The 13,401-nt window shown below is 41.0% G+C and overlaps 1 protein-coding gene across 1 annotated transcript in view; it reads left to right on the forward strand.

Annotated features, from left to right (window-relative positions):
• GRIN3A (glutamate ionotropic receptor NMDA type subunit 3A) overlaps positions 1–13,401 on the forward strand; it is a 77,008-nt gene that overhangs the window by 14,613 nt on the left and 48,994 nt on the right. The window contains exon 2 of the mRNA XM_062513543.1: positions 10,901–11,502. Within this exon, the coding sequence (XP_062369527.1) occupies positions 10,901–11,502 (602 nt within the window). The remainder of the gene's footprint in view (positions 1–10,900; positions 11,503–13,401) is intronic.

Genomic DNA, 13,401 nt, shown 5'->3' on the forward strand with positions numbered 1-13,401 from the left:
TTTGCAGTGGGTAGAAGCCACTAGGCTTCTGTGCATTTTCAAAGGTTCAGATTCCTGTCTTGTGTTGAAAGGTAATAAGCCTGCAGCTGAGGACCTTACAAACATCACAGCTCCCAGTTTATTTGGGTTTTCCCCTGCTGAGGAAGGGTGCATGATTGCCTGATTAGTGAAAGGTACCCAGCAAGCTGAGGATGCCCATGCAGAATGCGACTCTGTGACCCTGGCCAGTACTGTGTGCTTCGGGTGAGCAGCAAGAGGCATTTCAAGTCCACTCAGGACAGCACATTCCAGTGTCCCATCCCTTTTGTCAGCTGCTTGCATCCTATCACATGCAGATTGTATGTGATTTTAAAAGAGATGTTTGATTATTTTTCCCCCACTCATCCCATGCCCTGAGAGCCAATTTTAACACTTTTTTTTCTAATTTACCATCTTTCTAATTAAATCCTTGGTGTATTAAATAAGAAATCTCAAATGGAGTTATTTAAATTCTGATCTTTTCTTTAAGCCGGGCCACGTATACGCAACAATTCAACTTAGAGCCATGTTTTTAATGCCTGGCCTCAAAAAGATGAAGTACTAACTTAATCTACCCTGGCCTCTTATAATAGGGTTAGGAGATCAGGCTTTGCAAGCTTAATTCTCAGCTTTCTTTCATACAAAAAAAGTCAATATAGAACAAAATGCCCTTGCAGCTAAAGGTAATCCTGTGAAACATGCCTGGAGCAAGGCCTGGCAGAAGAGGATGCAGTGATGAGCAGGTGCTGGCTGTCTGAGTAATGGGACATGGTCAGCATTCATTTCCCCTGCTGTATATTGCCATATACAGCTATCATTTCAGGGGTGCCCCGTGGATCACTGCATGGGTATTTCTTCAACAGGCAGAAGAAGAATGAAACTGTAGATAAGAAGGAAACTTTTCAGGGACACAGCTGCTGAAGGTATGGGGAATACAAATGCCCTGGAAGGGTTGAAAACACTTTCAAGCCATGCTGTAATTTCACTGGTGAGTGAAAACCGTGCCCCATCAGATTTTATTCCTCGCTGCAGGTGTTAATGGTGAATATAATCTAACTGGATTAAATGCTGTGTGCATATACCAGGTACATCTCAGAAAGGGCAATAGGTGCTTTTGTAAAAAGGGACCAGACTCCTTTTACCAGCACAGCATCCATCAGTCTTCTCCATACCCTCTTTCCTTTTATTCTACATTTCCTTCCAGAATTAATTTCTTCTTGTTCAGTCACTGTTTTGCTTGTTCCAAAAAAGTTAAATCATACAGAAAGAGTACTCACAGCGTGTCGTGCCTCTGAAAAAGCAGCATCTTCCAGCTACATGCTGAAGCATATCTAACTGATGGGAAGGTGGAAGCTGCTGAAACAGGGCAAAGATGGGAGTGCTGTTTCAAGAGCCCTTTATGCTGAGGAACCTAGCAAGGGTGACTTGCCAAGGAGCAATTGCTTGGGAATGTGCATCATAATTACAGCCTTGGTTGCCGAATTCCCTGTCAGCTCTTGTGCTGTGTTACCAGTGGTCCTCAGAAGCAAGGCATTGGAGCAAACATTGCACTCTGTTAATGTAAGCTTTGGAAACCTTTTCTATGTGCAAAGCCAGGAATTCATTGTTAACCTAATGGAGGTCTTAGGACTGTTAGCAAAGTGGTATTATTGGTCCCAAGGATACAGGGGAATTATGCAAGTGTCAAAGCTCATTCTCCATAACAACACAGTTCACAATCCTGTTGTCAGAGTCCCTGTATCTCTGGGATCATCCTCTGGGTTCCTAGAACTTTAGAGAGACAGAGCATGTGTGTCTTTGTGGTTTGTGGTATCTGGTGGTTGTGACTGGCAAGTAATCTGTGTTCTAGGATTTCTCAAGGCAGGAGCATTATGTTGATTTTGGGATTTCTCCACTTTTGGTCTCTTCTGTATATTCATTAATGCTGCCTCCAGGTCTACTGTATTTCCTTGCCCATTCCTCATTAGTTTGCAGTTATACCTTATGTCCACATTTTTGGTATGTGGTACATTTTACACACTGGGTAGTTGTCCTTTGTTCTGTGTAAATCCTGTTTTACTCAGCTGTCAAGGTTGTAATCTTCTAGTGAGCAGTACCTGACCAATGGTGAGTGATGATGTTTTAGCCCTGGCACCGCCTGTGCTGGCAGTGTTGTTTTTTGCTGTTACCTTGTGATGTGACTTCTGGGGATCTTCAGTATAACTCTGGGGTTTTTTTTGTGTGTGTTTTTTTGGTTTTTTTGGGTTTTTTTTGTTTGTTGTTTGTTTTGTTTTTAGGGGTTTTTTGTTTGTTTGTTTGTTTGTTTTTATCAGCCTTCAAACTTACTTCTCGATAATCCAACTCACATTTTATTCCTGCAGTCTGGTCACACATATATCTTTGATCTGGGGTTGTTGGTAATCATTCTAAAAGGTTAATGAGAGTTCTTCCATTAGCAGACACACACACAGGGTGCCCTTGTATCTGCGTAAATAGTTTTCTTCAAGTTAAACCAGCAGCACTGGTGTGCTAACAAAATTTCTTTATAACAACAGAATCTTCCTCTATCACACCTCTGATATGAGGAGCAAGGAGATGAATTTCAGCAAGTCCATTGGATGTGTATCTGCTTCAATGTGCTGCTGCTGTTTTGGCTCTGCTGCTGTCAAGAGTTGAACTGCTTGAACCAAAAATTGGGGAAAAAATCTTCCCCTGTGAATTGCCTGAACAACACATGTGGGAAAACTCATGACTGCCCGCTTCAGAACTCTTCTGAAATGGATCCCTTTGGACTGATAGTCAGGACGTGCAAAGCTCCAGTGTTTGTGAGGTGCGTCTCCCTAGAAAAGCACTCAGACATCCATAGACAGTCTGCTGAAGGCCTTTGATTCAGTAGAATGTTGTTTCTTCTTAAGGGGAGGATCAAATTCTGCTAAACACCATTTTCCAGCTATCCAGGCCCAAAGCAGCAATCAGAAGAAACCCCAAATGATGCTCTTAGTGGAACAGTGACTGTGTTTTGTATTCTTTACAGGTGTGGGAAGTCTTATAGTGGGGTAGCTTCTTCTAGTAAGTCCTTGCCCACTTAAGTTGTCCATTCTGACCTCCAAACATGGCAGCTCCTGGCAGCTTTTGCTTAAATGTTTACAAGGGCTTTTTTGGACACTGATGACAATCCTGTGGCACCTGGGAGTGAGTGCCACAGACATGGACTTGGCCACCATTTGCTCCCATCCAAACTATACTGCCATTTTAAAGGAGTGTCATAGGGAATTAGCACAGCTCCTCCTGGTCTATATGCACAAGTGATCTAAACATGTGCCCTTTGTTTAACTATGAAGGCAAATTTTAGGGAAGGGAAAACTGTTCTCTCTCTTGGATCTGTATGAAATGTTCTTTATTGAATTTTGAATGTTGGATTATTTTTTCCTTGCTGGAGCAAAGAACACCTTGACGTTTTTGAAGTAATATTATTTAGGATAATTTATAAGTGGCTATTTGTCTTGGTTTCGTTTTTTCAGGTTTTCCAGCCAATGCACCAAAGATGTTATAGCTTGGGTTTGCCAATTTTTAATATATTTATTTTTTGTTGTGAAATAGCAAAAGGAGTAGAAATAAAGCAGGTTCAAAACTTAACAGGGGATAAAGAAAAACTTTATTAACAACACCAAGGAAAATAATAATAATAATAATAATAATAATAATAATAATAATAATAATAATAATAATAATAATAATAATTTTTCAGAATAGACCTTCAGACTACTCCTGCTTTCCCCTTTGTCACAGCTTAACAACATACAGAGACGCTTCAGTCAATTCTCTACTTAAACAATCTTTTTCAGTTCACTTTAGGGAGAGGAGTTTCTTCTTGTTCAGTTATAAGGATTTGTTTTTCAAGAGGGAAACAATCAGTTCTCTCCTGACTTCACTTTTTTTCATGAGTAACAGCCGCCCGGGATCTACTATCATGAATCTCCTCCCACTTCACAGTCCTCTCAGAGCTGAGTGCACCATGTTAAAAAAACTCATGGGGTATTACTTTTAAGGATGAGCTACTGAAAGGCAAAAGTTTACTTTAGCTCACTTCTCTCAATTCATACTTCATTTCCAGGAACAGAGATCCCCCTTTTTTCCCCTCGGGGCAAAGGATTCTTCAAACACTTTACACTTTGCTCCACCTCCCCCCCCCTCGCCCCCCCCCCGCCATGTCTCTCTTTTTTCATGGTTTAAAGGAATTTTTTCATGTGGTACAGTCCACCCCTATAGCTTACAAAAAGATTTTTCAGCCAACCTTCATGGCATCTCCTCATTCTCCTTCCATCTAGAAACTTAGCTTTTACTTCATTTACTTTGGTGTATCCCTTCTGTTCTTCTCCCTCTCACCCAAGGAAAGATGAAAGTATGTAAGTCTTATCTGAGCATTGGGAAAAAAATTAAAATCTCACACACAAGTTGCAGGGGTTGGACCAGGCCATGCTGGAGCTGTGTCAGGATCTCAGGCTGCCCAGGCCACACTGAAGGGGTCCGGACAAAAACTGTGAAGTCCAGTCAGAGGACAAATCGGTGACAAGCTTCTGGCTCCATGGCTTTTCGCAGCACCGACTGCACCCAACTCCAGCCGCAGCCCGGGGGTTCTCCCTCTGCCCTGCCCAGCACACAAAGCCCTGGGGGCTCTCCCGAATCGGGCCCGGCTGCCTCCCCCCAGGCTGTGAGGGCGGCTGGGCGGGCTCGGCCACCCCAGGGCTGCTCCGAGCCAGGGCAGGGCAGGGCCACACCGGGAAAAGGGCAAGGATCTCAGCAATGGGCTCTGCTCCCCTTGGCCACTGGGGCCCCTGGTTAAAAGCAGGGCCCAGCAGCCTCCAGAGCCCACCCCTGCCTGGCCTGGGCCTTTTGTAGTGGGGCCAGTGCCACCCTGCAAGAGGCTGGAAACGCAAGAGGGCTTTCCCAGTGTTTACTTGTTTCAAATGTGATTGATGGAGGGAACGGACATTTCCAACTGTTTTCTTAGGCTGTCAACAACTAAACCAGCCTCCAATGGTCCCATCAACTCTCAGACGAAGAAGTTCACATGGAGAAAAACTTCCTAGTGTGCCCTCCCCTCAGGGTAAAACTAGCACAGTATTCAGATAAATAATGGACCCTACATTCCAAGAGCAGGCAAAAGTTCATGTTTTACATTGCGTCTTTGACCTTGTAGAGAGCTGTACATACTCAGATTAGTTTGGAGTATTTTTGTGTAGCATTAGAGAAAGACACCACAAGTCATGTCTGCGTAATCTAATAAAAAATAAGTTTTAAGACAAACTAAGTCAAGATTTAAATTAAGCTAACTCCTGTGGTATAGTGATTTTTAAAATCAGCAGTCTGCATTTTTAGGATTTGCATGTAAGCATTGCCTGGATGGATGCCAGGCTTCTTTTGCTGCAGGAATCAGGATAGCTCTGGCTAGTCCAAGAAAGCTTTTTTTTTTTTTTCCCCTGAGCTTTTAAAACCTCTGGGAAAAAAAATCTTTAGTGTGGGGACCAACCCAACTTAAAATTATGGACTTGGTCAAACAAGGTTGCATAAGGAGACAGATGGCCAAGACAAAGTAAAAAGGAATTTTTGGCATCATTGTACCAGTTTTTGGTCCAAAGCAGGTCTGGGATTTTCTTCCCCAGAGAACCAGAAGTCTGCATAGTAGAAGCAGTAGATAAGTTTTTTGCTGAAGCTGTTGCATAGCTCCCCTCTGGAGCAGCCTGGGCTGAGCAGGAACTGGGATGTGGTGCAGAGGGGGCAGCTCAGCAGCTGATTAGAAAGGAGGGCAGTCTGTCAGCTCCAGCTCCCACAGTCTGTCAGTGGCCAGCACAAACTCCTCTTGATGTATTGCCATTTCAGCAGAAGCAGCACACATTAAAACAATAAAAATAGCATTCTGTAGCACCTTTTCTCATCGCATGAAATGAGGAAGTGCCCATAGACTTTAAGGAACTGGGCTTTAGGCCTAAATTTTCTATTTTCAGAGATGGAAACAGTCCTCCCATTTTTTCAATGTGTGATATCAGCTTGCTCAGAGCTGCTGTTGAGCTCTATAGAGTTGTGAGTCCCCATAGTGGCACTGTAAGCCAGGAGGGGTTTTTTTCCTTCACTGGAACTTTCTCTGATGTAATTACATATCCTGTTTTGTCTTTTGTGTTTCTTATCAAAAATGCATATACTTATATGTAAACACTACCTTTGCCCCCAAGAATCAGAGGATAGTAATACTTTGTGTGTTGTTTACTTTTACACAGTTAGCAAAACAACATTCACATCTATGCTTTTAACACTGCTAATGAAGCTAATTACAATGCCAAATAAAATGTCACCATGACTATGCCTAATTAGCTCTATAAATTTGGTTGAAGAAATAAATGACCAGATCCTTCAGGGTAGAAGTCAACCCAGCTCCAGGCGCTTCTGCTTGCAAGATTTACAACGATGGGTCTGCAGACTGATGAAATGGAGGCCTAGAAAATGCTGCATTAATGAAATGCAAACTGTGTTTCAGCTGTTAAATGAACCTGCTCTCCCAGGTGTCTTAGGCAATGGGAAGAACCTGTAAAAACCACTCTGGTTGGGATAAAAAAAGCAAATCGGTACTTACAGTCTCTGCTGATGTTAATATTCCATGAACGGCTTGGTCAGTGACTCAAAGTCAGTGGAAAGACTGTCAGCATCTGATCCAAAGGCAATTAGTCAGAAATTAAGGATTTGCGGCCTGATCTTTACCAAGTAAACAGTGAAGTTGGGTGGTCATGGCTGTTTTATAAAACGGGAGCTAGTGATGTGCAATAAAAAAATTCAATTAAAAAAAAATCTCGCGGACAAAGAAGATGTTTCTGCTAGTGGCACTATGTAAACATATTACTAAAAATAGATAACAGCATTATTCAAATAAGGTTCAATTATCTGTTTGTGTATTTTGAAGAAAAACTAATGCAGATCACCAATCTTCAATGGCAGCTTAAAGTCAAACTTAAAGACATTTAAACTGAATTTCCATGTGAGATTTAATTGCCACTTTAACTAGTAACTAGAAATAGTCAAACTCTACTAATTTCAAAGGCAGGTAAAGAAGGAGTTTGCCCAAGAACTTTAATAAGGGTGGAGCAGAGTTCAATACACAGATGAAATCTCATAAATCTCTATTCCATGATTACTACAAAGTTGTGCATATCTAAATTATCATTTCAGTTGTCAGAAACCTTCGCTATGAAATTACACTGTCTCAGCAATTACTACTGAATGATTTAAAAATAATTTGCAGTTCTTCATTAAAAAGCAGTAATTGTTGACTTTAAAGAGAGACCAAAAAAAATATGTATAAGCATTAAGAACACTGTAATATCTGATGCTCTCTACTGAAATGTGGCTTCTGTGTATTTTTCTTCAACTGCAATCAACATACAAATGGCAAATAAACCTTTCAAAATGTAGTTAGGAAGACATTAAATCCAAACATCTCCAAAGAAGCATTCCGTTGTTCCCTCAGTCCCAGTACAAAGGAAACATTGATTACTCTCCTTACCCAACACCTACAGAGATGTTCTCATGATGTGCAGAGACAATCAGCTGAACCCTAAGCAGAAGTAATGCCTGGCAACTAAATTTTATGTACGCTGTTGATTCAGAAAAAATCTAAAGACAAGTTTGTAGTCCAGTACTCCTGACAGAGAAAACTCTGCTGCTTTTTTCAGGGCTGAATGTTTATCTTTCAAGTACCTTAGCAGGGAATTAGCAGCTAATAAATCACAGTGATGATAAGTGTTTGTTGTCAGTGCATCTATGGGCTCCTGAAGGTGATAGCTGAAGCACAGGTGGTCTCTGAAGAGCACTTCTACAGGCAGGCTCAGTCCAAGCCAGGTTATCCCAAATAACATCTCTGTTCAGGGAGGAGGAGTGTCTCAGCATGAGAATAGGCTGTTGGACCACACTGACACATCCAGGTTTGCTGCACATGGGACAGGGATCACAGTGCTGGAGCTCGTGAGGACTAGTCCTGTGGATGTGGCTCTGTAGGAGAGCCCAACCCTGCACCTGGGAGCTCCCAGTCAGGTGGAAACTGCCTTCACCTGCATTGATGATTAAATTTACTTCCATTTTTCTGGCTCTGAGGCAGAGTTTCACTTTCTCTGGACAGTGTGTACCTGGGGGCCCTGGGTAATGCCCAGTAATCCTCGGGTGTGGATATTCATCAGAGTGATTTAATACAGGAATAATGATTCTGTAGAGGAACAGAAGCAGTCTTGCATTTGTGAACTTGCACATGTGCACTGGGTTTGGCATGAAGACACACAGATCTTCAAAGATCTAAACCTTCTGGGTGAGGTGGAGAGCCAGTGCTTGCACAATCTTATCCCTACTGGGATATTCATGGATACTCCTACTCCCCAAATGTGCTGAGACCCTAACAGTCAGTGCAAGGTATGAGAGAGCTTACCACTGTCAGGTGCCAAAACCAGACCCAGGACAAGGTAAGTTTTACAAAAGCTCCAGTTTGTTTTTTGTTTCCTGGGCAGTTTGATGCTGCAGTATGGATGCAGCTGTTACTGCAAACATTTATCACTCTTGGTTTGTTTTTCTGCACCCGTTAGATTTCTTTAGTTGATCCCTGAGCCTATCCCATAATAGCCATAGTACTGGGATGTTATCCTTCTGAAATACTGAAGGTGTTTGCTCCTCCTTGAGCAGATATGTTCAGGTTGTATGCTGTCCTTTGTATGTGCACAGAGTGTGGTTCTGTGTATAGTGACAAACTCGTTTCTTCTCACATTAACACTCAAATTCACTAAAGCTTGCGGAGTTTTGCTGACAGGATGTGATCATTGTGTAAAAACTTTGTACTTCTCCTTAATCTTGGATAAAGAGTACAAGGCAAATCCTTTCTATTCCCATCTATTTGCAGTGAGAGACAAACTAGAGTTAATTTACCTAATTTTCTCATAACCTCAGAAGAAAAGTTTGTTGTGATTCAGTTTGCAGGGACTAGTTCATTCAAGCCAGCTTCCCAAACCCACTATGCACAGTGCTGTATTTCCCTCCTGAACTAATCATGTATTTTAATTACCAGGCAATGTTTTCCAGCTCAGAATTCAAAAATTCTGCACAGGTTAGCTCCTTGTGTACTGACTGACTTGTCCTTTATCAAAGAGTCATCCCTCTTTGTCTTGCTGACAGTATATGATGTGCATTGATTGTGGACAGTGATTTGTTTATTTAGCTTGTTCCTGTGTCTTGGTGAAAAAAAAAAAGGGCCACAGGTACCAAACCTAAGAGATAACAAAAAGAACTGTGAACATCTTCAATTGGCATTCTTTATATCAAGCTCTGAATTTAAACCATCTGGAAAACAGATGATGCATTAATGCAACTGCAAATTAACACAATGAGGGCTTGCTGCTTGTAACTGATACATAGCTCTTCAGGGTGGGGTTTATTTTTGTCATTTCACTCCTTACATCTGTATTGGAGAGCCCAGGGTTTTATTTAGTGTAAATTGACTCATTATCATATTATTCTGAATTCTAAGATCCAATGCAAACTTGAGCCTGTTATTATCAACGAAGTACTTTTAAAACCAAAATTATTTTTTTTATCGACTTTGAGAAGGTTTGGTCCATCACATAATGCGCATTAATTACTGAGGATGTAAGCGAAGGATGAACAGACCTAAAGTGTTAGTAACATAATGAAAAAAAGATAAAATCCAGGTACTTGTGTATTGTAATATACGATTTCAGTGGACATGAATACAGACAAATGCTGACATAAAGTCACAACAAAGATCTCACAGACAAAAAGATGCACTGGAAGAGGCATGACATTTTTTGGGCAGTCTCCTGGATAGAATCAAATGCCAGTGTAAAGTGATACAACTTCTTTAGGAAAGCTACAGGGAAGTTCTCAACTGAAAGCAAAAGTTGGAGTAATATATAATATGCTGTCTGAAAGCCTGGTAGAAACATGTTTGTAGGGCAGAGAATTGTTTCACAGCAAATCCCAGAAATTGCTTGGATTCTTTAACTTCTTTCCTGGCTTACTAAAACTGTAAATAAAAATTAATTTTTAAGACCAGGGAAAGGAGACGAATGATAGTAAGGTAAAAGAATGATCAAATAATAACTACACACCTTAAGAGAACAGAGAAGTTTGCCTCAAATCCTCCGTCCTTTTCTGGAAAAGACAAAGCCAAGGGCAATGGTGTTGGGAAACATAATGGGTTAAATTCTGTAATAGCATCAATGACATGAAAAAAAAAAGTATGGAATGCTTATTTATCAAATGTTTTCCAGCTCAGAAATCACAGTCTACATATTTTAGCCTCTTGTGCATTCAGTAATTTGTACTGCTTCATTGGCAGTACATGATGTGCCTTGATGGTAGACTGTGATCCATTTTATTAGGTTACTCATATGTCTATAAAAGATCCCCCAATAGCACACACACTAAAAAAAGAGGTATACTAAAAAGAACTGAGGAGTTTTTTTATTTTTTCTTTTTTATTTATCAAAGGACTTTTCAGCATCCATTTGTAAATGGGTCTGGCTGAATTTGAGCAGTAAAGAAATACTTCTCATATCCCTGTTAGGGGTGCAGGGAAATCTTTGCTTGAGAATGCTTTGAAATTAAAAACGACAAATGAGTGGAAAGAAAAACTTATTCTCAGAAATGGGCTCATTAATGACTGCTGCATTTGAGTCAAACTAGCAGAGGAAGCCCATGAATCACAGTCCATTTAAGCTGGGTGGGTATAAATTTTCCTGTTCCTCTCATTGATTGGCAGGTGGCTACTTTGAACTAAAGGAGTGTGTAACAATCAGAGTCATTAGTTTGTGTCCAGTATATTTCTGATCGTTGTCTTTCATTTTTTTAACTACAGAACCCCCTTCACCTGCACATGAGTTTAGAAAACTCACTGAGTTCTGATGCTGACGTCACTTTCTCGATTCTCGCAATGAACAACTGGTACAATTTCAGCCTGATGCTATGCCAGGAGGAGTGGAACATCACAGATTTTCTCTTCCTCACACAACAGAGCTCCAAGTTCCACCTGGGGTCCATTATAAACATTACAGCAAACCTCACTTCAACCAGTGACCTGAGCTACTTGCAGTTTTACCTGGAGAGCGTCAAAGACACGACGTCAACCATGGTGATGTTTGGGTGTGACATGGAGAAAACACGGAGGATTTTTGAGGTAACCACGCGGTCTGGTGTGATGCCTCCAGAGCTGCACTGGATTATTGGGGATTCACAGAATGTGGAAGAGCTGAGGACAGAAGGTTTGCCCCTCGGTCTGATCGCTCATGGCAAGACAACTCAGTCGGTATTCGAGCATTATGTGCAGGATGCCATGGAGCTGATAGCCAGGGCTGTGGCAGCAGCTGCCACGATCCAGCCTGAATTGGCTCTCATTCCAAGTACAGTGAACTGCATGGATACGGATGAAAGGAATATCTCTTCAGGCCAGTACTTGTCAAAGTAAGTTCTACCTTTTTTCTTTTTTTTCCCCCCTTAGGTAATCTATGCTGTATTGCAAGAAAAATAATTTTCTATTCCCTCCCACGTTTCTCTGTGGGTTAGGACTCATGCTGCTAACCTTCCCTCACAAACACATTAATTCCAGTATTTTCTCCTGCTTCTTTACTTCTGGACGGATAATGAAATTTTAACTTAGCCACAATTTCAAGATTGTGGTAGAAGAAGACACTGTTCCACAGAAGTACAGATCACATAGTAAACACAGGCTGGGTTACAGACTGTGCTCTGAAACTTGTATTTATATTTATTCATGTAAGGTGGGCTACTGTCAATTCTTTGAGATTTTTAATGTACAAAACACAGAATATTTGCATTGTCTAAGCCCTTAGAAAACATAAAGATGTGTAGTAGTCCATGATAGTATGGTTCCATGGAAAATAGAGGAAAAAGATGCACCTTCATCTCCTCAGAGGGTTTTTTCTGGTGAGAGCACTCAGAAGTACAAAGTGCTGTCTCTGCTGCATGTCTCTACATAGAAGTTATTCCCAAAACTACTTGGTTCTTCCTGTCTAGAAATATTATGGGCTTTAACATATGAGTAGAAAACTTGCATGGTTCTTTTTGAAAACAAGCAAAAATGTCCTGGCTAACTACATGAATTCATTACTTAAGTCTACATCCAGCAGCTATTGCATGTTTTCCCCCATTATATCTGGTTAGATGTTAAAACTTAGATTTTTTTGGATGTAGTTAGGATAAAAGTCCTTCAGGCTTTTTGTATTTAACTTTTTTTGAAAAATGTAACTTTTTCTTGGATATGTCTGCACAATAATATATTAACACCACTGCTCAAAACACAACTATTTGAGACCCCATTTCCTTAGTCCACTCATCGGTTTGGAGTCAAAAATGATTTGTCTCCAAAGAGTGAAACTAGGCTTAGGAAATAAACACTGGACCAACTTGCAATACCCCATGCTTATTTTGCCTCATTTTTCTGAGTATTTTACCTAGATGATAACTGAAAAGTAAAAGTCAGCAGGAGGATTCTTATAGTAACAAGAGAGCAGAACTTTTATGAATAAGCTTTTTGAGGTTTCTAGAACGGATAAAGAAAAAGGGAAACTAAATAAAACACTTAAATGTATCAATGAAAAATAATCCATCATCATTGCTCTCTACAGAGGACCATTAGATTTTGTTACATTTTGGGAGAAAATATGCAATTTCACATCTGTGAAATTTCTTTGCCCTTCACATTAGTAAAGGTATTGTGGAACTGGAAGAAAGGATTGTGTGCTTAGTCTTGTTTTTTTCCTGTACATTTGCTTGTATAGCTTTGCTTCCCTGTTAAAGAGAAAATAACAGATTAGAGAAACCCTTGTCCTGAATCAGTGAAGCTGTTTTTGCAGTGTATGAGCAAGACAGGTACCTGACGGCCAGAACTGAGGTATAACCTGACTGCATAACTAAGTAACTGCATCATCAGCATAACTATTAACTCTGAGTGGTGCCATTAATTTCTCAGCTGTGACACACTGATGAGTGGCTTCACTGTGACCAACCTGGTCTGTCTCACCAGGGCTTTTAGGCTTTTTTAGCCTCCAAAGATGAAACTTTTGGCTGGTGCTTAACTGCTTGTTTACTAATGAGTGCATTTTTCTGTCTGAATGAACCCATCTGTCTTGGTGTGAAGCCTTGGAGCTGCCGTGGGTGGGCATGGAGAAGGGCATGCTGGAGAAGCAGTGCACAGACCTCCACCTCCCCTCTCTGCAAAGGGTGGATGAACAGCAGCCACACTCTCTGGCACAGCTGGAGATCTCATACTTTGGCTGTGCAGACATATAAGTGTACCCAGGAGCAGAATTATGAGCTAGTGTATGGCAAAGGATACAGATG

Source organism: Cinclus cinclus, chromosome Z, assembly GCF_963662255.1.
Source record: "Cinclus cinclus chromosome Z, bCinCin1.1, whole genome shotgun sequence".
Classification (NCBI taxonomy): domain Eukaryota; kingdom Metazoa; phylum Chordata; class Aves; order Passeriformes; family Cinclidae; genus Cinclus; species Cinclus cinclus.